Here is a 23,178-nt window from a genome sequence, read left to right as displayed (position 1 = left end):
GTCGTCGCTGTTATTATGTATTACGTGTTTGATCTATGAGTCATCAGCGACTGGTGAGAAAGAAGAAGAAGAAGTGGCCAGAAAACAAAGAAGAAGAGGAAACGAAGGGAGAGAAAAAATGAGCAGAGAAAATAAGGAGAAAAGGAGGAAGAATAAGACGAGAACAAGAAGGAAGAAGAGGAAGGGAAAACTAACTCATATAACACGTCACTGCGTGCGTGTAGCACACGGCAGTGGCGGCGGCGGAGCTCACAGCAGAATAAGAAGAATAATACATCACAGAAAGTGAATCAGGAGTGTTTTGTGTGTTCTTGCACTTGATTTCTCTCCTGATCAGCCGGTCTAGACTGGCTTCACCACGCTGAGACTGCGGCTGGTAGAGGTCTGGATATTTTTATACCTCAGCGAGAACTTCCTCTGTGTCAGTAACAACACCACAGAAGAAGATCACAAAACAAAAGAAGAAGTTGAGGTACAGTAGATGTGCCAACTGACGGAGGGAATCAGGAAAGAAATGTTGTTTTTCTGGAGAGTCAACAGGCGTCAACACTGAAAAATAGGACAGAAGCGTTTTCTATCCCGTCAACGCACGCCGTATCTGACCCTGCTAACGGACGCCGTATCTGACCCTGCTAACGGACGCCGTATCTGACCCTGCTAACGGACGCCGTATCTGACCCTGCTAACGGACGCCGTGTCTGACCCTGCTAACGGACGCCGTATCTGACCCTGCTAACGGACGCCGTATCTGACCCTGCTAACACACGCCCTATCTGACCCTGCTAACGGACGCCGTATCTGACCCTGCTAATGCACGCCGTATCTGACGCCGCGCATCACCAGTGTGTTTTAGAATTAAAGGGTCTATATGTGAGAAAAAGCTCCGGTCCGTCCTGTCTCGTAATACCGCTTCATACCTCAAGAGGCGATAATGAGTCACTGTTACGAAACAGGACGGGCCGGAAAGACAGACAGACAGAAAGGAAGGAAAGAAAGAAAGAGGAAGGAAAGACAGAAAGAAGGAAAAAAGGAAGAAAGAATGCAAGAAGGAAGAAGGGAAGGAAGGACGACAGAGAGGTAGGAAGGAAGGAAGGAAGGAAAGATGGAAAGAAGAAATGAGAAGGAGGAGAAGAAGGAAGACAAAGAAAGGGGCAGAAGAAAGAAAAGAAGGAAGGAAGGAAAACAGAAAGGCAGGAAGGAAGGAAGAAAGATGGAGAGAAGGAATAAAAAAATAAGTAAGAATAAAGGAAAGGAAGAAGGAAGGAAAAAATCAATAAAAAAAACAAAAAAACGAAAGTGACAAACTAGAGGTGTAGAGGAAGGAGACCCGGGGAAAGTGAAGGAAAAAGGCAGAGAGAGCTGTTACAGTGTGTGTGTGTGTGTGTGTGTGTGTGTGTGTGTGTGTGTGTGTGTGTGTGTCAGAGGGCAGGAAGTAGAGCGATGATAGCTAATTAGAACGAAGATCCACTGAAGAAACAGCCCAGAGCTGACTGGTGGAGAGACACAAGAGAGAGAGAGAGAGAGAGAGAGAGGGAGAGAGAGAGAGAGAGAGAGAGAGAGAGAGAGAGAGGTTAAATTCAGGATAGACAGAGATGGAGAGAGTGATGGACGAGAGACACCGAGAAAGACAGACAGAGAGAAAGTGATGGAGACAGTAGAGAGAGAGAGAAGTAATATCAGGGTCAGAATCACCAATATTGATATTAATTTTATCATCACAAGTTGTTAATGAACTGATATCCTGTTAATTATTGAATCGAATGCAGACAGTCAGACAGACAGACAGACAGACAGACAGGCAGACAGACAGACAGACAGACAGACAGACAGACAGACAGACAGGCAGGCAGACAGACAGACAGACAGACAGACAGACAGGCAGGCAGACAGACAGACAGACAGACAGACAGGCAGACAGACAGACAGGCAGACAGACAGGCGTGCTGGTGGATGATGGAGGCTTGTTGCTTCAGGTACCGATGAGACATGAAATCCAGGAGTTACTAACAGATCTGTTCATCTGAAGGCTTATTAGATGCTAAAATGCTGCGCAGCAGTTTAACGTGTGTGTGTGTGTGTGTGTGTGTGTGTGTGTGTGTGTGTGTGTGTGTGTGTGTGTGTGTGTGTGTGAGGTAAGAGAAAGAAAGAGGAAAAACAACACCAGGATTGTGCTTTTGCACGTATTTGATGAGCCAAAGCTGCATCTCGCCAGATGTTTCGCTTATTTTAACATTTTTGTCAGTCGACTCTGTTGTTTTTGGCCACCAGACCTGCAGAAGTCAGTCTGAATGTGTCCTCAGTGATAAATAACAGATATGATTATTGTTTGAACTCTCCAACCTAACAAGGTTCAACTAGCAGCAGCAGCAGAGAAACGTATTGATACAAGTATCAGCCTCCCAAACAAGACGTAGTACTGATGGTATCTGTACTTTAGGTATCGATCTGCCCGCACCTGCAGTCAATATCCACCTATTAAAATTCAAAGGTTGGCAGCTTGATACACACTTCAGTCACCTCGGTTCACATCATTACTGCAGTATAAAAACACACAGCTGCACTTCCTGTCACACACACACACACCCAAAACTTTTCTTGCTGTGAAGTTTGCTCATATCACGATTACAATTCATGAGTCTAACGAGTGTTTTTTTCCTCGTGTGTGTGTGTGGAGACTCAGACGACTCAGTACTTCCAGAAAAATCAATCACCAGTGTTCTTTTAACTTTTTCATGCAACTTATTAAGAATGAATCTACTTGTACGAGCGGTTCTTCCTTTCACATACGAACGGAGACTTTTCTTCCTCTTTAGTAAAACAACATCAACAAACCAGGAAGGAATCAAATCCCAGAACAACGGGAGTCATCTCGAAGTAGGAAAGCCAAGAAGAAGTCATGAAAAATGTAACAACCTGCAGAGTCCCAACAGGAGGAAGATTTCAGGTTCAGTCTGTGTTCATCCTGTGATGACCTGAACCTGATCCCAGTGTATTCTGGGTAATAGATAGTGGCGCGTAGAGAAAAATGCAAATTGTTATTCAACGTCAGCAGGGCTGCAGCAGGCAGTAATGAGGTGAATACTAATTGATTTTACTTTTAATTATCCCTCCATCTTTTTTTTTTTTTTCAATTAAAAAGGATCGGCGGCCCGTCGCTGCACTGTGATGAGCGTGTCATCATGACAGCGCCGCAGTAGAGCCACAATGCAGATTCACAGAACAAAGCCCGTGTGTGTGTGTGTGTGTGTGTGTGTGTGTGTGTGTGTGTGTGTGTGTGTGTGTGTGTGTGTGTGTCTTTGTGTTGTTACAAGGCCCTACCAGATCAAGATACATGACAGCGATACGCTTCAGGAGGTTTCAGCAAACACAATATGGCCACCGTACACACAAACACGCTGATACAAAGATGCATATACAGATATCACACGCTCACACAAATTTGCTCACACACACGCCCCGGTTCTGTTTTGCTCTCTCGTCTCTTGTTTCTCCACTCTTTCTCTTTATTCCTTTATCTGTCAATCTGCTCTCTCTCTCCCTCCCTCTCTCTCTCTCTCTCTCTCTCTCTCTCTCTCTCTCTCTCTCCCGCTGTCTCTCTCTGATGAGTTGGTTTCAGACCCGCTGCTGGATAAAAGCCTCTTTTCATGTCTGATCATATCTGCCGCTTTGTTTTTCCAGCTAAAGAATCCAGCTATGAATAATGCACACACACGCACGCGCTCTCTCTCTCTCTCTCTCTCTCTCTCTCTCTATCACACACACACACACACACACACACACACACGTGCCTGTTTGGTCAGAGAACCGTCAAACCAAATGAAAAGTCAGGAGACGCCGCCATCTAGTGGTGAAAATGGAGAATCACAGCAATCCAACACTATTAATCAGTATCCTGAACAATGGTGTAAACAGTTATGCTGTTGACCATAAAGAAATGTTTTATTTGTTTTTGACTCATTTTGTTCATGTGCTGTAATTTGTATGAGCGGTTAGTAAGAATTTGGACAAAGTTATTGATTTTTAACTCAAAAGTTTTAAGTCTAAACTCTTATGTTTCGAGTCCTAATCAAATCATTAATTGTGCGTCCACTGGGCACCTTTATCTCCTGCTTGTAATAATGATAATAATAATAATAATAATAATAATAATAATAATAATAATATATAATGATACGTTTATTTAGTATAATACCTTCCACAGAAATGATATTCACAAAGTGCTTCACAGGAATAAGAGTTAAAAATAAGACCTTAAGAACATACATAGAGTAAAAACATGAACCACGAGTTAAAATTAACCTTAAAAAACGAAGTTGATCTGTTGACAGGAAAATGAAGCAGTTACTCTTAATTAATAACATGATTTTAAATCTTTGTGCTTCAAGTCATCGAGTTATTCCAAGTAGAAAGTCTAAAGTTCAAGTGAAGTCACAAGACTGTCACTTGTGTGATTTTGTCAAGTCAGAGTCTGAGTCCACACCTCTTTATGATTCCTACTAGAACAGATGATATCTGTTTTGACTCCAGTCCTGCTTCACAATTCTGATTCCTATCAAATCTTAATTCTGATTCATATTATCTGAGTAAAAAATAAATATTTTATGAGCAGATTTAGGTTTCCATAAACAGGTAATTAGTAAAAAGACTTTTTCCTACAAAAGTCAAGATAAAGAAAAATAAAAAATATATAAACACTGTCTGTGTTAAAATGCACACGTTGCTTCCTGACTGTTTCAAGGTTTTTGTTGCTTTGTTTTTCATTAGAGTTGAACTTTATTCTGGAGTCAAATCTGTAGACTTCCTCCCTGCAGGATATTTTTTGTATGTGGTGATGTTGTTGTATAATGTCTTTACTCCGATGCCTGATATAATAAACTACAGACACATTTTACTGACAGTGAAGTCAGAAGGTTTCGTCCACAATTTAACACTTTGATATGCAGGTGTAACAAAACCTGATTATGAAAAGTTTGGATCCCACATCTGTCACTCACACTGTGCTGTCATCTCTCTTTTCTTGATTTTTATTGGTGAAGTTTGATATTTTCTCTCTCTGATACTAACACGTCTTCTTCTTTATATTAAAAAACCACCTGATTTAGATTCAACGAGCTCTTTGTACCCTTGTAGCCATGAGACACTTTCTTCTTTCTTTGTATTCAAGAGAGTTCAACACATCATCTCTCACTGCAAATTCTGACAGATTCATGTTTTTTTTTTTTTGCATATTGCACCTTGGTCATATAGTAATACGCCTGCCCTGCAGAGCATGACTGAACACCTTCCCAGAGACGTCTCGGCTGCCTACAGGTTTCAGGATTCGGAAGCTCATCCAAGCAGCGACTTTAATTACAGCGTCGCCTGCTGCAGTTTTACCTCCTTTCACTACAATACAGTGTTGGGATCAAACTGAGGGCTAATTCTTTGTATTTCTGTGTAGAAATCTTCACTCCAGCTGTTTTCTGTTTGTTCCAGCGGTGGCAGAAGTCGGGGACTCACCTGGAGCACCTCGTCTCTCGGTTCTGCCTGGACTCGGAGATGGCTCTGGACGGGATGGACTCTTCTCGGATGCTGGTCATCAGCCCCTGTGAACTGAGCGCCTACACACAGAGATGGGAAGTCCCCTTCTCCTGACCCCCCTAACCCTGTGACCCCCCCGTCGCCCCCGTCACCCATTCACCGCCTCAAAGACCCCGGAGGGGGGGGGGGGGGGCAGAGACAGCTGCTCAGACAGAGTGGAGATGCATGAGAGCGTTGAGGGTCGCTGGAGGGAAACTTGACTATGAGAGGAAGGTGGTGGCTCACATTTCAAGTCCTGATTTTTTTGAAAGATCTTTGCTGGATGAAGACACGTGAAATGTGTCTCTGATGCTGTTTGTGGAAGAGTAAAAAAAAAAAAAAAAACCAAGTGCACCTTAAAACCCCTGAACTGTCAAAGATTTGAGTCGGACAGAAACTTTGCTTGAGGAAAAACTATATCAGAATATGTGTCTTATAATCTTTTTGCATTGAAATTGTAAAGTTTTCTGAGTCTGTTGAAGAATCTGCGAGCACAACTCACGTTTTTTTAGTTACTTGGTCAAATATCTGTCACTGTCTTTACTAGAAACGTTCAGATCCTGAGATCCAACCAGCAGGACCTCAACGGAGTAAAACCTCTGAGAAACTGACAAACATTTGTTTTGTTTTTTTTCCTAAAGCAGATCGAAGCATGAAGAGAATCTGTTATGTAACTCAAATTTCAAGATGAATTCCTACAAAAACTACAACTACAAGCTCAGCACAACGTCCACACGACTTTCTATCAGTCAACACACAGTCCAGTTAGCTTAGTAAAACCAGAATCACCTTAAATGTGGAACCTGACAGTCGGCAAAAAGACCCCTGATTGATTTGCACCGACAGAGATCAAGAGGATGAAGGAGTCACTAGTGTTCACTCTTAAATGATCATATATTATATTCTGTTGGTAGAAAAATGTTCTAACAGAATATCATTTCAGTATGTTTTAAAAAGTGACAAACAGCAGGAATGAAATATTACGTCATCAGCTGTTTCGTCTTATAAAACCTTTACCGAGCGCAGCTGTCATTGGAGTTCGATTGAGGAAGAGGAGAGAAGAAGAAAAGACCAAAGAAGGAGGCTCATGAGCGAACGACAAGGTCTGGATTTCAGAACAACCAGCAGCCGTCGGACGAGCCAAGACACGGAGAAACATTGAAATAAATAAAAGAGTCATCAGCAGCATCACAGACAGAAAAGGGCTACAGACGAACAGCAGCTGTCGGAGGTTCTGCAGTGTTTTCTGTGTGCTTCACTTTGCTGTCGTGCATGTGTGCATTTTTCTACACGACTACATGTGTGTTTATTTTCACGCTACATAAATCTATCAGAGCGAGAGTCCTTCAGTCTAAACACTGATGCATCGTTCTGGTTCTGGTTTTGTTGTCAAGGTAAAGAGTCCACACAGCTTTTGTTGGTCACATACTTGACATAGTTTTTTTATTTTTGAGATGCACTGGCAGGACACGGCGGGGGGGGGGGGGGGGGGGGGGGGTCGTTACTGACGGACAAACCGCAGCTGTTGTGACCCTTCAGTCATGTGACGTTCTTCTTTGGTTTTTCATTTCAAATTCCAGCAGAGTCAACACTCAACTGAAGTTAACTGACCTACAAAAATAACAAAAAAAAAAAGTCTAAATATCTGCTTTAACCTTCTAAACTCATCGGTTCAGTTTCTCATGTGAGGGATTTTTGAGGAAACTTCTGTCTCTTTTCTCACTTTCCTGTTTGACGTCATCAGCTGCATCATCTCAATCATTTTGATATCCTGTTTGACTCCTGAATAAAGGTTTTTTTTCTAACGGCTGCTTCTATTTTATTGAAATGGTTGTGATGTTTAAATGCAGTAATGGAAACCTGAAAGCTGCCAGCAGTACACACACACACACACACACACACACACACACACACACACACACACACACACACACACATCATCTGCAATTAATAAACTAAAACTTGCAATCGTCTCTTTTTGTTGTAATAACTTATAAAAACCACATTCTTTACATTAATAAAACACCACAATTTGATTAGTACATACAGTACTACTAATACTGTTACTACTACTACTGCTCTACCTGCTACAAATACTTCAACTGCAGTACAACTTTTACAATCACCAGCAACTACTGCTCTTACTTTTATTAACCCTTTGAACTCTGCGATAGAAATGGTCCGCCAGCGCCTACATTGGTATTTTTGCTTATTGTGATGTCATTTTTTGGAGTATCTTCAAATGCTTCATATCCCTAGAATCTGTACAAGCTAAGCTAAAAGGTTATGTAAGTCAATAAACCATAATAATTGATAAAGGTATTGAAATTGTGTCATATATTTTTTTAAAAATACGAAAATCTGACGTTTTTTTCATCAAATTTTACTGAATAAACACACAAAACACATTGATCCAAAACATTTCTGAATGTAGAAACATGAACAAAATATTTCTTAACATTCTACAAGTTATTTGAACTATCTACATTTTTTAGTTTTTGAGATATGCACATTTTTATGAGCAGAGTGCAAAGTTTCATCTGCAATAGACATATTTCCCCAGTGTCTACGTTGGTATTTTTGGTATTAATTGTGATGTCATTTCCCAGAATATCTTAAAATGCTTCATATTCCTAAAATCTAAACAACCTAAATTAAAAGGTTTTGCAAGCCAATAAACCATAATGATTGATAAAGGCCTAAGTATTGAAATTGTGTCATAAATTAATACGGTTGCAACTTTAACTGCCTCTACTCCTGAACTCTACTAATATTACTACAACTAGTACTATTACTACTAATGGAACTATTATAACTACTATTTTACTACTACAACTACACTGCTGCTATTACTACAGTACTATGTCAAGTACTATTAGAAGAAATATGAATAATACTGGTAAACTTACTACTCTTGTCACAGTTATAACTATTACTAGTACTACTGCTACCACCTTGTACAACTACAAAGGCTCCTGCTGCTTGCTACTAGTAGTACTGCTGATATTATTATACTACTATAAAGTGCAGAGTTACTTCTTGTGTCATATTTTACTGCCATGAGGGAAATGCATTCAATAATTCAGGTTTTAATATAATTTAATGAGAAAATAGCTCAACCTGAACACTGCTTTAAAAAGCCAGATACGTACTGTACATACTGATGATGGCTTTTTATTAAATATCACATATGAGTGACTCAGCATCTTTATCCTCTGATACAATGGAGGTTCACGTCTGACAGATAGAAGATTTTTGTCTGGATGTTGATTTTAAATATGAGATAACTTCTCTTAAAGCAAAGAGAAACTCTGTGTGTGTATTTCTGGATGTAGCTTATAGAAGTAAATAAAACTGTGTGTATATTGTCTTCAAGAACTAATTACTTTTTTAAAAAGTGCTTTTAAGGCTTTTCCCATTTAAAGTACACAACAGTCTCAACTCAATTGCCCTGTTAGACCATTAGAATTAAAGTAAATGGCATCTTTTTGCTGATAAGACGGGAGTGTTGATTATGTTCTGATGAATTTACATAAAAAATAGTTCTCAGTAGTGGTGGAAGAAGTATTTCAGATCCTTTACTTAGTTAAAAATACCAATACAGAAATGTAAAAATACTACATTACAAGTAAAAGTCCTGCTTGAAAAATCTTATTACAGTAAAAGTACATAGGTATTATGAGCTTGATGTAGTTAAAGTATTGCAGTAAAAGTACATAAGTATTATGAGCTTGATGTAGTTAAAGTACTGCAGTAAAAGTACATAAGTATTATGAGCTTGATGTAGTTAAAGTATTGCAGTAAAAGTACATAAGTATTATGAGCTTGATGTAGTTAAAGTATTGCAGTAAAAGTAGTGGTTTGGTCCCTCTGACTGATATATTATTATATATGACATCATTAGATTATTAATAGTGAAGCATCAGTGTTAGAGCAGCATGTTACTGTTGTAGCTGCTGGAGGTGGAGCTAGTTTACACTACTTTATATACAGTTAGCTAGTTTAGTCCAGTGGTTCCCAACCTAGGGGTCGGGCCCCTCCAAAGGGTCAGCAGATAAATCTGAGGGGTCGTGAGATGATTAATGGGAGAGGAAAGAAGAAAAAACAAAGTTCTGATACACAAATCTGTTTTCAGTTTTTGGACTTTTTCTCTAATCTTTGATTTTTGGTGAAATATTGGATCATTTGAACATTTATTGAAATGAAAGCATGTGAGAAGTTTAGAGGGAAAAATCACTATTTGGTGGAGCTGTTAACAACTCATAGACATGTGAAATGTGACCCCGACTACACACTGCTTTTTGTAAGACGTCAAAAGCCAAAAAGGTTGGAAACCACTGGTTTCATCTTTAAAAATGTGTTGTATTTTAAAAGCTTGTTATATTATCCATTGTGTCAAATCTTCATCTGAAAAGTAACTAAAGCTGTCAAATAAATGTAGTGGAGTGGAAAGTACAATATTTCCCTCTGAAATGTAGTGGAGTGGAATCACATGGAAATACTCAAGTAAAGTACAAGTACCTCAAAGTACCTTTTCTTCTTGTTCCTAAAGTTGGATGTTTGACCTTTGTGCAGAGTCTGTTTTCATCTACTGAAAGAGGAAAGTTTCAAAGTTTCTCTGATCTCATTGAAAATAAGATTTTAAGGCCTACGAGCAGGATATGTGACATCACAAGCAGTTTGGAGCCGATGGTGGTTCAATATTCAACTTAAACAGGTGTGATGTTTAAACTTGAAGCCTCCAGTGAACAAACACTGATACTTCACAGTGAAGGAGGAAACATCTTGTGTCCAGCAGTTAAACTTCTGAAATGAACATTATTTGCATATTTATAGTTATGGATTTTTTTTAATGAGGGAGGAGGAGTAGATGTCATTTTAAGGATTTTAACAACATAATTGAACTTTTTTTGTGGAAAAACCATATCAGACACACATTATTATTCAAAGTGGAGTACTTACAACCTTTAAATACAGCACTTGAGTAAATGAACATAGTTATTTTCCACCACTGCTTTATGGTGCTGCTTTCGTGCAGTTAAAAGCACAATAAACTGAAGAGAGAGAGACACACTCTCACACTCACACACACACACCCGCAGTGAGGGAGGATGTGTGCGGACTGCTCTCTTCTCTCAGACCAGCGGTGATTTTTAACCAAACAGTGAATCATTAATCTGTTCTAAGCCGGTTTACTTTGGACTTTAGCGAAATGGATTAATAGGAAATGTCGCACGTTAGAAGCTGACATCTTTTCTTTTTAAACCGTTTGTAACGGCGCCGCTGTTCTCCAGACGAGGCTCGCTTTTACGTAAGTACAATGACCTTTTCGTTTGTGCAAAAACCTTATATTTTCAAGGCGGCTAAAAATGAAGAAAAACGCTGCGATTGTGTATTTCCACCTGCTTCACCCTTGTGTGTAATTTAGCCATGACACCTGATTATTACTACGTAAAAAATCGTAACATTTTAAGATGCTCTCGATGAAAAAAAGATGAAGCGGTGAGCTAGTTATGTTTCTAGTCGGACCACTGTTTCCGCCACACCGAGACGTTTGTAGTCCGTTCACTGTCAGTCGATGCTAGGCAACGGAACAAAGAGACTACAAGTTCCAGCGCGAGCAGAAGGCTCCAGTGCTGCATTCACGTGCGTTCGGAACAATCGGTATTATCCGCATGAATACGGAGCGGCCCAGCGATCATGTGCTAGAAGAAAATAGCGGTAAATTCATGAAAGGAGACACTTCTTGAACTATATAGTAAAGAAAAAAACAGCGTGTGGGGTATTTTGCTGCCTGTTTGGTTTAAACAAGAGATTCAGCTCAAAAATCTATTCCAGGTGGCGTTACTCGGCCTGTTTCTTTACGTTTTGGGAAACACAAGCTAAGAAATGCAGCACAAGTTTCCGCGTCTCTTACTTTCTACGTCAGCCGTGACGTATTATGTTGGGGACAGAGAACCTGTTATTCGAGTTCTCATCGATTTAAAACTTAAATAATGTTTACAGATAATTATTTGTCTGTTTGCTGACGAGCCGAAACATAAACGATGTTTTCTCCACCGCCGGCGGGAAGTGAGTACATTAATGTCAGCTAGCTGCTCAGGATTTAAAAATAAAGAGGAAATCTGAATTATGTTTTCATTCAACAAAACTAAAGACAACAAACTAACTTAATTGTTCTATAAAACACACCAACATTTGTGCTCTAGTTTGTCATCATGATATTTTAGGAAGAACAGCAACATAAATAACAACTTCTGGTTAAAATTTTCCAAAAAAAATCATAAATCGACTGAACTATTTGTGGGAATTCTGGCTCTTGTTAGTGATCCGGATCATTTGGCTGTTTCAGCTCCCAAACGGCTCTTCATTTAATTTAACACTGTTTTGACTTATGATCGGTATGTATGAACATATATCACTTAAACTGTTCAATGTAATTATACTAAACCTTATTCCAGAGTACCACAGTTGTATATTATTTTTGGTATAAAAACCTTAAATAATGTAAAACATCAAACACTATTACACACGTGTATTGAACGTTTTATTCATATTGAACTGTTCAAAACAGCCTCCCGATACCAATACTGATACTAATACTGACACCAATACTAATACTGATTCTGATACCAATACTGATACTAATACTGATACCAATACTGATACTAATACTGATACTGATACCTGGGCTTTGGGTATCGGCTGATAGGGTCAGAGGTCACCTACAAGGTCACTTCAGGAGTGAAACACTTGACATTGAGGTTAGAGGACTTTTCACATCAGAATTTAAATATCCAGCTCAGACGGGAGTCGTCTCCCATCGTTCACTTAAAGGACTCTGACTCGTTCATGATGGACACATCACTGACTTGAACGCAGCTCATGACGAGTCTTAAAGTGCAAACTGACAGTTAACAGTCGTTTAATAAAAAGCTTCCAGACGTCGATCTACTAAAACTAATGATATAAAAGCTGATAAAGCACAAAGACGTTTTAATGTGTCTGATGTGACTCAGTATCAGTACGTCTTGATTTATTTCACTCTTTCTTTCTGTTTGTTCTATATTTAACACTCCTACAACCAACCCGATCAATCAATTAATCGATTAAGTTTGTGGACAGAAAATGTTTCACCAATTTTGATATCGACTGATAATTTCAGTATCACTTATAAAGCAAAAGTGTCACATTATCTGCTTCCAAGCTTCTCTAATGTGAGGATGTGCTGCTTTCTTCTGCTATTGATGGAACAAAGTAAACAATTTGATGATATCATGTTTGGCTGCGGGAATAAATAAATAAATAAAATAATCAAAATCAGCTTTATCAGCCAAGTATGTTAACGTATAGAAGGAATATGACTCTAGTTTAGTGTCTCTCAATGTTCTTACACACAACAACCTTCAGAGAGATAAACAACAACAACAAGCTGAACAAAGATAATTAAACATGTCGTTGTTATGTTCATGTAAACAGGTGAAGAACAGATACATACATGTTTATATAGAGATGAAACTGGAGTTAATATACTGCTCCTCTTCTCTTCCCTCCAGTCGCCCCATGTTCCTTCGCCAGCTGAGCTCCTTCGGCTCCTCCTTCCTTCGCCGCGGCCGTGCTGCTCCCTGCAGGGCCGGTTTCAGGAGCGGCGGTGCCTCCTCCGCCTCCCCCTCCCGCCCCCATTTCACCCCCGCTCCTCCTCCATGGTGGACGGTGCGGGGATTTCCTCCCTGGCCTCCTCGACTCCCCCGCTCCCACCCAGCAGCCCGTCAGCTTTCCTCCGGTCGGACGTTACACCTCGAGAACATCAACCCAGGCGCCGCCGCCGCCGGTAGCTGGCGTTCATTCAACACCTCCGCCGGCCTCATGATGGAGCGCTCCGACAGAGGGCCGCCACACAAACGGAGGAAGAGTGTAGAAGAGAAGGGCGGCAACGAAGAAAGGGAAAGAAACAGAGGAGGAGCACCGGGAGGAAAAGCAAAGGATGGAGGCTCCAAGAGGGAGCAGCATCACCTGGATCCCGGCGCCGACGGCAGCTTCCGACCGAACCACCGCTTCAAAGACGGGAAACACGGAGCTGGAAAAGGCGCCAGTAGGGAAAACAGCAGAGATAAAGACGTGGAAAGGACTAAAAGCGGGAATAAAGACAGAGATGGAAACACGCAGCGAAGAGACGGCGCCGGTAGAGATGAAACGCCGCATCGAGGGAGGAGCGCACATCAGCAGGGAGGACGTAAAGACTCCCAACACGCAGCGTCCAGGACTCAAACCTCCGGGTTCAAACCTGAGCAGCAAACACAGGTCACACACAAACCAAACCCCTGGTTTAAAGACCGGGACAGAAGTAGAGACGGAGGAGGGCGTCAGTCCCAGCCTCGCAGCACAGCTCCTCCCCCAAACCCCTGGCAGGTTGCCGGGGCCGACAGGCAGCCGCCTCCGCCTGGAACCTGCCCGCAAGTTCCAGTGAAAGGTCAGTTGACTCATTACGGTGTGTTTTTACATCACCGCGGAAACATACAACACGGTTTTAGTCTTTATCTTGCAGACTTCACTTCATGTTACTGTCAGATTGATGCTAATAATCCATCACAGTGATCAATTTATTTGATTTTCAGTTATAAGTCACATCGTCTTTCTGTTGTAGTTCAGTGACAAACAACGGCTGAAATAAAACATCTTCCTGTTAGTCATTCAAGCTGCTTTCACACCTGTGATACGGTTCAGTTGTTCCAAGTAGTGACCGTTTGTAAATAATTAAAATCAAACTTATGATGCACGACGCGGATCTGAGCTAACGTTCATTTAGTGAATTATTTGAAACAAACGAAGGAGACTTACATGACGTACTGTGTTACCCATCAGTCACCTGTGAACAGTGTGGATCCATCTGTATTTATCTGATATATATCTCTCAGGTCTTATATGATGCACATATAGTGTCGGTGCAGTGAATCGCTCACTGAGCATCTACTGACTGTTGTTAAGCTGCTGTTATCACAGGGTGCAAAGTCACATCTTCAAACCCGTCGTAAACCTGCAGGTTGGAACTTTTACAACTAAATGAACGTCTGTTACATTCGAGCCAAACGAGTTCACACAATGACTGACTGAGCCTTTCACCTTTAGATAAATCTATCAGTATACTGGAGATATTAATGTGGTGTCGGGTTTGACATCATGCACACCAGAGACTTCACCGGCTAACTTCCTGTTAGCGCTCTGCTAACTTGAACGGGATAAAATAATTAAATCGTGCGGCTCTTCTAGACTTTCCAAATGTTATCAGACTGATCGGATCAAATTCTGACAGTTTAACAAGTCGTTTCTCGGTGGTTGTGTGACGCTCAAAACAATTTATCCACCGTTTTACAACCATAACAGTAGTGATGAAGGAGGCTACAGCGGAGTCTATGACATGTAATTCATCTCACAGCCAGAAGGAGGAGACAAAAGTCCCGCACTGCATCTTTAAACTCTCTTCATCTTCCTCGCCTCTCTCTCTCTCCTCAGCTCTTCAGAGACAGTGGGAGTCGTCTCCCGCCTGCAGAACATTTCCGCAGCCGCCGGGAGTGAACGCAGCGTTCGATTTCTCAGTGCTGTCCTACAACATCCTGTCTCAGGAGCTGCTGCGGGACAACATCTACCTGTACCAACACTGTCACCCCGGCGTGTTGCCATGGGAATACCGGCTGCCAAACCTGCTGAATGAGATCCGGCAGTACGACGCTGATGTGAGCAGATGAGATCAGATAAAACTCTAATGATCCTTGTGAGGATAAGACGGCTGAATGTAGCCGTAGGATACAGGATTCAAAAAGATATGGCCAAAAGTATGTGGACATGTAAACTTAACTTTTATACAGGACTGTCCACATACTTATGGCCATGTAGCAGACATTCTGCTATCATCATTTATACTCACTTTTTTTGTTCTTAGATCCTTTGTCTTCAAGAAGTCCAGCAGGACCACTATGAAAACCAGATTAAACCTGCTCTACAGGACCTAGGTACTGTGTGTGTGTGTGTGTGTGTGTGTGTGCGCGTGTGTGGCAGTAGTTGAAACACGAGGCAACACTGCTTTCGATGAACATAATAAAAATATTTAAATACACAAATGTCATATCATGTTTCTAACTGTGTGTGTGTGTGTGTGTGTGTGTGTGTGTGTGTGTGTGTGCGCGTGCGTGTGTGTGTGTGTGTGTGTGTGTGTGCGTGTGTGTGTGTGTGTTTCAGGCTACCAGTGTGAATATAAGAAGCGAACGGGGAAGAAACCAGACGGTTGTGCCGTCATCTTCAAAACCTCCCGCCTCTCACTCCTCTCCTCCAATCCCGTCGAGTTCTTCCGACCCGGCGACGCCCTCCTCGACAGGGACAACGTCGGACTGGTCGTGCTGCTGCGGCCGAACGACGCCGCCGCCCGGTCGGATCCCTCCGCCTTCATCTGCGTCGCCAACACTCACCTCCTCTACAACCCCCGCCGAGGCGACATCAAACTGGCCCAGCTGGCCATCCTATTGGCCGAGATCAAACGGTTGTCCCGCCTCCCGGACGGGTCGAGCAATCCGGTTGTTCTGTGCGGAGATTTTAACTCCACCCCCTTGAGCCCGCTGTACAGCTTCCTGACCACCGGCAGCCTGGAGTACCAGGGCCTGCAGATCGGCATGGTGAGTGGGTTTCAACTGTTGTTCGGACGAATCTGGTCATTTTAACACGTCGTCTTCGGCATTTTTCACTATTGTCTGACATTCTATAGATTGACTGTTTGATCGTTGATCATGTTTTTTATGTGTGTGTGTGTGTGTGTGTGTGTGTGTGTGTGTGTGTGTGTGTGTGTGCGTGCAGGTGTCGGGTCAGGAGAACAGTCCCAGAGGTCAGCGTCTCCTCACGGCTCCCATCTGGTCTCACAGTTTGGGAATCAACCAGCAGTGTCAGTACGAGAACAAACACGCTGCCGAGACGTCGTCCAGCAGCCCGACAGGTAAACTCACCACTAAAACTACCCGAGCTCTACTCTACTGTAGTTCTACTGTAGTTCTACTGTAGTTCTACTGTAGTTCTACTGTGTTTACTACGTTTGGTTGTGGTTTACGGTCCGTTCAGTCTTTGTTTATTCAGCTTATCTTACGTTCCTGTCGTCTCTGTCTGTCAGCAGTAGAAGGAGCGATCTCTAATCTGACAGTAGAAGAACTTGCAACCAAAGCTGCTGTTTCTTTCCACAGGTAACATCTCTCTCTCTTCATTTCTCCATCCCTCTCTCAGCAGCCTTTTAGTTATAATATGTGACCTTGTGAAACACTCTGCAGCTGTAAAATGTGTTTATGTTGAAGTTTCACAAGTTTTCTGTTTAACGCTTTGATTTTATAATTTGGAATCAACACTGTATTTCTTTCTGAAGTCCAAGTGTAAAGCTGAGTCTGCAGTCTGTACCAACACACACACACTCTGAACCTGTGCGTGTGTGTGTGTGTGTGTGTGTGTGTGTGTTTCTGCAGAGCGAGGATCGAGCACAGCCTGAAGCTGCAGTCGTCCTACCAGCACTGCCTGCCGCCTGACGGGAGACCTGAGATCACCACCTGCCACTCCCGCACGGCCATGACGGTGGACTACATCCTGTACACTCCTGCAGGTACGAACACACACACACACACACACACACACACACACACACACACACACACACTCAACTGAAGTGCTAACTAGGACTAGTTTTGAACGTTTTTGATGCTGGTGTCAATATAATACCTGAGTTTCTCTTCCAAAAATCAAAATGCTTTCCTCCACATCTCACTTCCTCTTTTTAATTTAAGAGAAGAAGAAAGTATCATGTTTAAAGTCGTCTTAACACTTAACAGAACTTTGACTAAATGAAACAAAGACTCTTGACTTAAATCTGAAGATATTTGATCAAAACTAAGTCAAACAGTCTTGAGGCTCCTTCATACTTTCTATTTTACTTTCTATTTTCTCACATCTTTTCTCCTGTCTGTCACCATCTTTCTTTCCTTTCTTTTCTTCTTCTTCTTCTTCTTCTTTAAAGAATCGATCGCGTCTCCGTCACCTCCCGGTGGGCGGGGCCTCCAGCTGCTGGGCAGGCTGTCATTGGTCGGCCAGTCGGAGCTGGAGGACGTAAACGGCCTGCCCAATCACCAGCACTCGTCCGACCATCTCCCTCTCCTCGCTCGCTTCCGCTACCAGCGCTGACCTGGAGTGTCGTCACGGCGACACGGGGGGACAGCCAATCAGAACATCTCTAGCGGCACGATGCTAAAAAAAAAAGGCAGCTCAGGGATGGAGGGAGCGATGAAGACGTGTGATGATGAACAAGTCGTTGTTACTCAGTGTTTTATCTCAGCAGGCAGCTTCAGTGGTGCCGTGCAGAGTTTGCACACATATCAAGTTCTCAGTCACATTTTCAGATCATCTTCAACCTTCAACATGAAGATAAAACATCCAGAGGTCCAGATTCATAAACAACACGTGTTACTACAGATACTAATATTCATCTGGTTGATTCTAATTTCTTCACTTTGGAGAAATTAAAAAAGAGAAATTCCTTCTGAAAAGAACGAAGACTTCAACTGTGGTTAAAGGTTTTATTGTATATAGTTTACTTTCTTATCGCTGTCTTTTTGCAGCATGTGAATATGAACGGACGGATTTTAAATGACGTTTTTTTTTTTTGTTTTTTTTTTTAAATCTTGAAGTTAAAATGCTGCTGATGAGGACAAATACTTGATTTGGACGTGATAACGAGGCAAAGCAGCCGCCATCAATCATCTCCAGATATTTACTGAATTAACTGTTTATCAAACTCAGTTCAGACATTATTGACTCATGAAGGAAAAAAGCTGAATGTTCAGCTTCTATTTTAAAATGCTTCAACGTTTTCTTTTGTTTTATCTAATGTGTCAAAAAACATACATTAAAAATGACATTAAAGCAACTACAATGAGTTTATAACTGGTTATGAAACAGTTTAATACTGATGCTTCTATATGACCTACATAAACAAACAAGACCATCAGCATGAAGATTATTTCTATATAATTATTATAAATGTTTCCCCCCAAAATCAGACGAATCAATTTACAACACGCAGACCAGAAGAACCGACTGTATGTTTACGTTACATGTAGCGTTGTAGCGTGAGGGAGGACTCTTCTCTTTAACTTTAAAAGTAAAGTTGGACTCATTTTAAAAAAGATGAGAAAGCACGAATGAGAGACAGAGAGAGAGAGACAGCAGCGGTGGTCGAGCGAGCTAGAGAGTGAATGAAGAGAGCGAGCGGCGGTGTAACAGGAATAAAGGACCTGCCGTACCTGTGACCTCACTGTATGAACGGTACGAAAACTAAACTTTAGGCGAAGGTGATCATGGTAAATGCAGTCTTCATTCCAGATAAACACTACTGCTTTTGTCCACAGGGGGCACTGAAATCAACAGGAAGTGAAAGTTCCTTGTAGTAACTTTAAATCAAACACTGAACAGCAGGAAATTATTTCTCTTCAAGTTTCAGTATTTATTGTAAGAACTGATACTGTATAATAACTTCACATTAAAATGTATATTTCATCTTTAGATCCAGTTTGAAAAACTGTCCAAAAAAAAAAAAAAATTGGAATTTTGTTCATTTAAAAAACGGTGAAATGAAAGATTTGCTCATCTCTGTTATGATTTCTTGTACATAATCGACGAGGCATGGATATATTTTTTTAAGTGGAAGTGTTGAGTGTTGTTTGACAGTTTTTGGACAGTTTACAGTTTGTAAATAAAGGACTTCATGCTTTTAACATGTGGCTGCTGTTGGTTTCATGGTGTTTTCTGCAAAAAAATACACAAACAGTGTGAAGAAAGATGAAGACAGAGTTTTAGATCTGTGTGTCTCGTCTACACAGATCTGCCATCTGTGCATTTTAACACTATTTCACATGTTTGCTCTGAGTTGGAGTCGACTGGTTTTCCTGTTTGTTTGTCACTGAAGAAATAAGTGTTTAAATCAGTTCTGTTCTGCTGTTTCAGTCTGACAGCATTAAATCAGATTTTTTCACCATTCTTACCTCACTGGAGGCTGTTTTCTGTTTATTTATTATGGAGACGGTTTTACCCTCCTTTTTCTCCTTTTGCTAGTCGATTAATAGATTAGTTGATCGACAGAAAATTAATTGACAACTATTTGGATAATTGAATAATCGTTTTAGTTATAATTCCAGCAAAAATTTGCTGCTTCCAGCTTTTTATCTTTTGTGTTTTTTTACATGACTGTAAATTTAAAACTTTGGGGGTTTCGGATATCTGAAGACATCAAACTGGACTGATGAAAACTACAACAGGAATTCTTCACTATTATCTGACATTTTATAGACTAAATGATTAATCGATAATGAAAATAATCATTAGTTGCAGCCTATAAATGTTTTAAATAGAAAATAATTATTTGTCTTCAACTTTTTTGTTCTTTTTTTTCTCATCTTTTGTTCCTCGTTTCATCTGTGTGTGTGTGTGTGTGTGTGTGTGTGTGTGTGTGTGTGTGTGTGTGTGTGTGTGTGTGTGTGTGTGTGTGTGTGTGTGTGTGTGTGTGTATCTATCTATCTGTGAGTGTGTCTCTGTATGTGTGTGACGGTGACAGATGGCTGCACCGTTGACGGCTCACAAACACGGTGTTCTCCAGGACTCAGACCTCTTGTTATTCTGTGCGTCACTCTGCACTGCAGCACGACGACGCTCACAGGCTCCTTTATGTCTGTTGTTCCAGCGGAGCAGCAGCAGCAGAGGTTGTGATGTCGTCACCAGTTCACACAGAATAACAACCAACACTGAATCACTGCTCAGTGTGATATTTACATCCTGTCGCTGTCAGCGGGTGAGTTTAGTGAGACAAGAGAGATTAAAGAAGTTGATTATCACACATGAACCCATAACATCATGTTCCTGACAGCAGCTCCACTTCAGTCTGTGTTTGACATCGTAGTGAAACAAGGTTCACAACTGACAACCTGACAGTGACAAACCAGTAATACTGTATGTTAAAATCAGGAGGAAACTGAAACTGTATAATAGATTTATTTAATAGCAGTAAACCCAGAGAATACATCATCCTTTACTGATTAATAAACGCGTAATAATCAAATTATAGTAAGGCAGACAAAGTGGATTTAACACATTTCTGCAAACATTTTGATCGAATCATTTAAATCATTTTTCAAGCAAAACTATCAAACATTTGATGGTTTCAGGTTTTTAAATGTGAGAATTTGCTGCTTTTCTTCTTCTCACATTATTGTAAATTGAATATTTTTAAGCTTTGGATCGAAAGTCGGACAAAACCAGACAACGGATGATGTCACGTTGTGCTGTAGTGATCATTTGTCATTGTTTTCTGAATTAAAAGAGAAGATAATGGACATAAATATTAGCTGCAGCCCCAACTGGTATTCACTGTTGTGCTGTTGTAGTTTGTGATTAGTCACTACTCATCTGACTAACATGTCAGAGGTTTCTCTCCTGAACTCAGATATCTGACGTCTCGTGTGAAGTTGCAGCTCATCTATTTTCGTAGCTGCTTCTCTGCAGACTCTGATCTAGTTCAGAGGAGCAGAAACCACAGAGAGGTGATTCTTTCTAGTCGTTTAGTTTGTGAGCACTAGATGGCAACAGTGAACTGTGTGTTAACCAGTGATGGAGCAGGAAAGGTGGATAAACTAAAAGCTGACCAGTAGTTTGTCTTAATGTTGCAGTAGGTTGTTAGTTTGGTGAAACAAAGACTGTTTGGAAACTTGCAGGACAAGCAGACAGACAAATTGTATGTAACTTTAACTTTGTGTCTTTATGACTTCCTGTTTTCGATCGTGGTTTCCAGCCTGCGTCTCAAGACCAAACAAGAACCCATTAGATTAATCTGAGAGCTTGTGAGATAATTGGGAACAAAATAAGGAACAAAACAGTCATTTCTCTTATCTTTGGTTCTTTTTTGACAAATATTGTATCAGTCAAAAGTTTGGACACACTTTTGGGAATTTGTGCCCAAACTTTCGTCTGCTGTGCCTCCTCAGGCCTCTAAAAATGATTCATCAGTCTGAGAAGGAAAGATCTCCTCATTTGTCACATCGACCTGTTAATTTTGTATTTAGGGGTCAGTGAGACAAGGTTGAGAACCGCTGCAGCAGCTGGATGATATGAAAGGTTTCTGGCACAAACTCTTCATCTCTGCTGTTAGATTTTCAAAATAAAGGTCCAGTTATGACAAACTGTAGATGTTTCAGGTAAAGAAATCAATTTATAATGCAGGATGATGATGTGGCACTCAAACAATTCACTGTATACCCGAAAAGTGATCATGTTCACTGTCTTTTCATGAGGCTTTGTGGTGGAGAAACGATCTGGACTGGAAATGATTTTTTGAGGTCAAACTTAGTTTCTGTTCCTAAAAACATTTCTGTAACTCCACCCTCAGAAATATGTAGCCGAGCTGACCGGTCGCAGTTAGTCCAGACATGTGGTTAAATGTTTTGGTGAGATGTCTTTAGAAGACATTTTGGTTTGGTTGGTTTGTTATTTTGAAATCTCACCAGCATAATGTTTTTTTTTTCACTACTTTAATGCTTCATGTTTTGTCGTGTCTTGTTATTTCGGCAAATACTTAAACTGAAACATGTAGTTAGACGTGTAGTTGTGTGTGTGTGTGTGTGTGTGTGTGTGTGTGTGTGTGTGTGTGTGTGTGTGTGTGTGTGTGTGTGTGTGTGTGTGTGTGTGTGTGTGTGAGGAGGTGCATGTCAGCTAAAGAGCCTCAGTATGTAGATATAACAACACAGTTAGTTAACAGACAGTAGATTAATTGACATTTTATTTTGATAATCCGTTCATTGTTTAAGTCATTTTTAAAGCAAAAAACGCCCCAAAAATGTGATGGTTCCAGTTTCTCCAAGGTGTTGATTTGTTGTTTTAACTTGTCTTACATGATGGTAAATTGAATATCTTTTGTTTTTGGACTGTCGGTCGGACAAAACAAGACGTTTGAAGACGTCATCTTGGGCTCGAGATGGACGTCACGTTCTGCTGTTCTGGTTTATAAACCAAATGATTGTTGAAATCTGAATAATTAAGCTGGTTTGACGTCGTCTTTTTCTGGCTTTAGAACAAGTTTTTTCGCTTTAGTAGCTCAAAAATATTTATTGATTGTGTCATTGTCTTCTATAATATGAGCAGATGATATGTGTGTCTTATTTTGAAACACAGCATGAGGTGGAAAATCAACCCTGTAGGAACAAAAGAACAAATGAAACTTTAAAACCAAACATCAGGCTGAACTACCTCTTTTTTTTCCCTCTATTATATCTTGAATAGCTTTATTGTCGTCTCGCCTTCTCACCTCGACAGCTTGATCCTCACACACACACACACACACACACACACACACACACACAAATACACAAATACACAAATACACAAACCTTACATCATCATAAGCTGCTGACACACACACACACACACACTGATCAAGGTGAGCCTCCCGTGCTTTCCAATCCCCTAATCTGCTGCACAGATGAGAAATGAAGGATTATTTCTATAAATCTGCTGCCTCCATGTGCTCGTCTAACACACACACACACACACACACTCACA

General features: G+C 40.9%; 2 protein-coding genes across 6 annotated transcripts in view; both read left to right on the top strand.

Annotated features, from left to right (window-relative positions):
• The window catches only part of galnt14 (UDP-N-acetyl-alpha-D-galactosamine:polypeptide N-acetylgalactosaminyltransferase 14 (GalNAc-T14)), a 202,887-nt gene extending 195,523 nt beyond the window's left edge, over window positions 1-7,364 (top strand). For all 3 annotated transcript variants that reach the window (XM_044329691.1, XM_044329692.1, XM_044329690.1), the window contains one exon: window positions 5,476-7,364. In XM_044329691.1, coding sequence (XP_044185626.1) covers window positions 5,476-5,634 — 159 coding nt within the window. In that variant the 3' untranslated portion in view covers window positions 5,635-7,364. The remainder of the gene's footprint in view (window positions 1-5,475) is intronic.
• Window positions 7,365-10,628: 3,264 nt separating this feature from the next.
• angel2 (angel homolog 2 (Drosophila)) lies at window positions 10,629-19,349 on the top strand. 3 transcript variants are annotated; one of them, XM_044329687.1, is made up of 9 exons: window positions 10,629-10,870; window positions 13,116-14,029; window positions 15,070-15,290; window positions 15,497-15,566; window positions 15,793-16,223; window positions 16,402-16,537; window positions 16,712-16,778; window positions 17,052-17,185; window positions 17,597-19,349. In XM_044329687.1, exons 2-9 carry the CDS (start codon window positions 13,123-13,125, stop codon window positions 17,758-17,760), a joined length of 2,130 nt encoding a protein of 709 aa, XP_044185622.1. In that variant the 5' UTR covers window positions 10,629-10,870; window positions 13,116-13,122; the 3' UTR covers window positions 17,761-19,349. The 3 variants fall into 3 exon arrangements, with proteins under 3 accessions (XP_044185622.1, XP_044185620.1, XP_044185621.1); XM_044329685.1 differs by having other exon boundaries at window positions 16,709-16,778; XM_044329686.1 differs by lacking the exon at window positions 10,629-10,870 and adding an exon at window positions 11,493-11,631 and having other exon boundaries at window positions 16,709-16,778.
• The last annotated feature ends 3,829 nt before the right edge of the window (window positions 19,350-23,178 follow it).

This window comes from Thunnus albacares, chromosome 16 (genome assembly GCF_914725855.1).
Source record: "Thunnus albacares chromosome 16, fThuAlb1.1, whole genome shotgun sequence".
Classification (NCBI taxonomy): domain Eukaryota; kingdom Metazoa; phylum Chordata; class Actinopteri; order Scombriformes; family Scombridae; genus Thunnus; species Thunnus albacares.
Note: the sequence above shows the minus strand (reverse complement) of the source record. Positions and strands in the feature narration are given on the sequence as shown.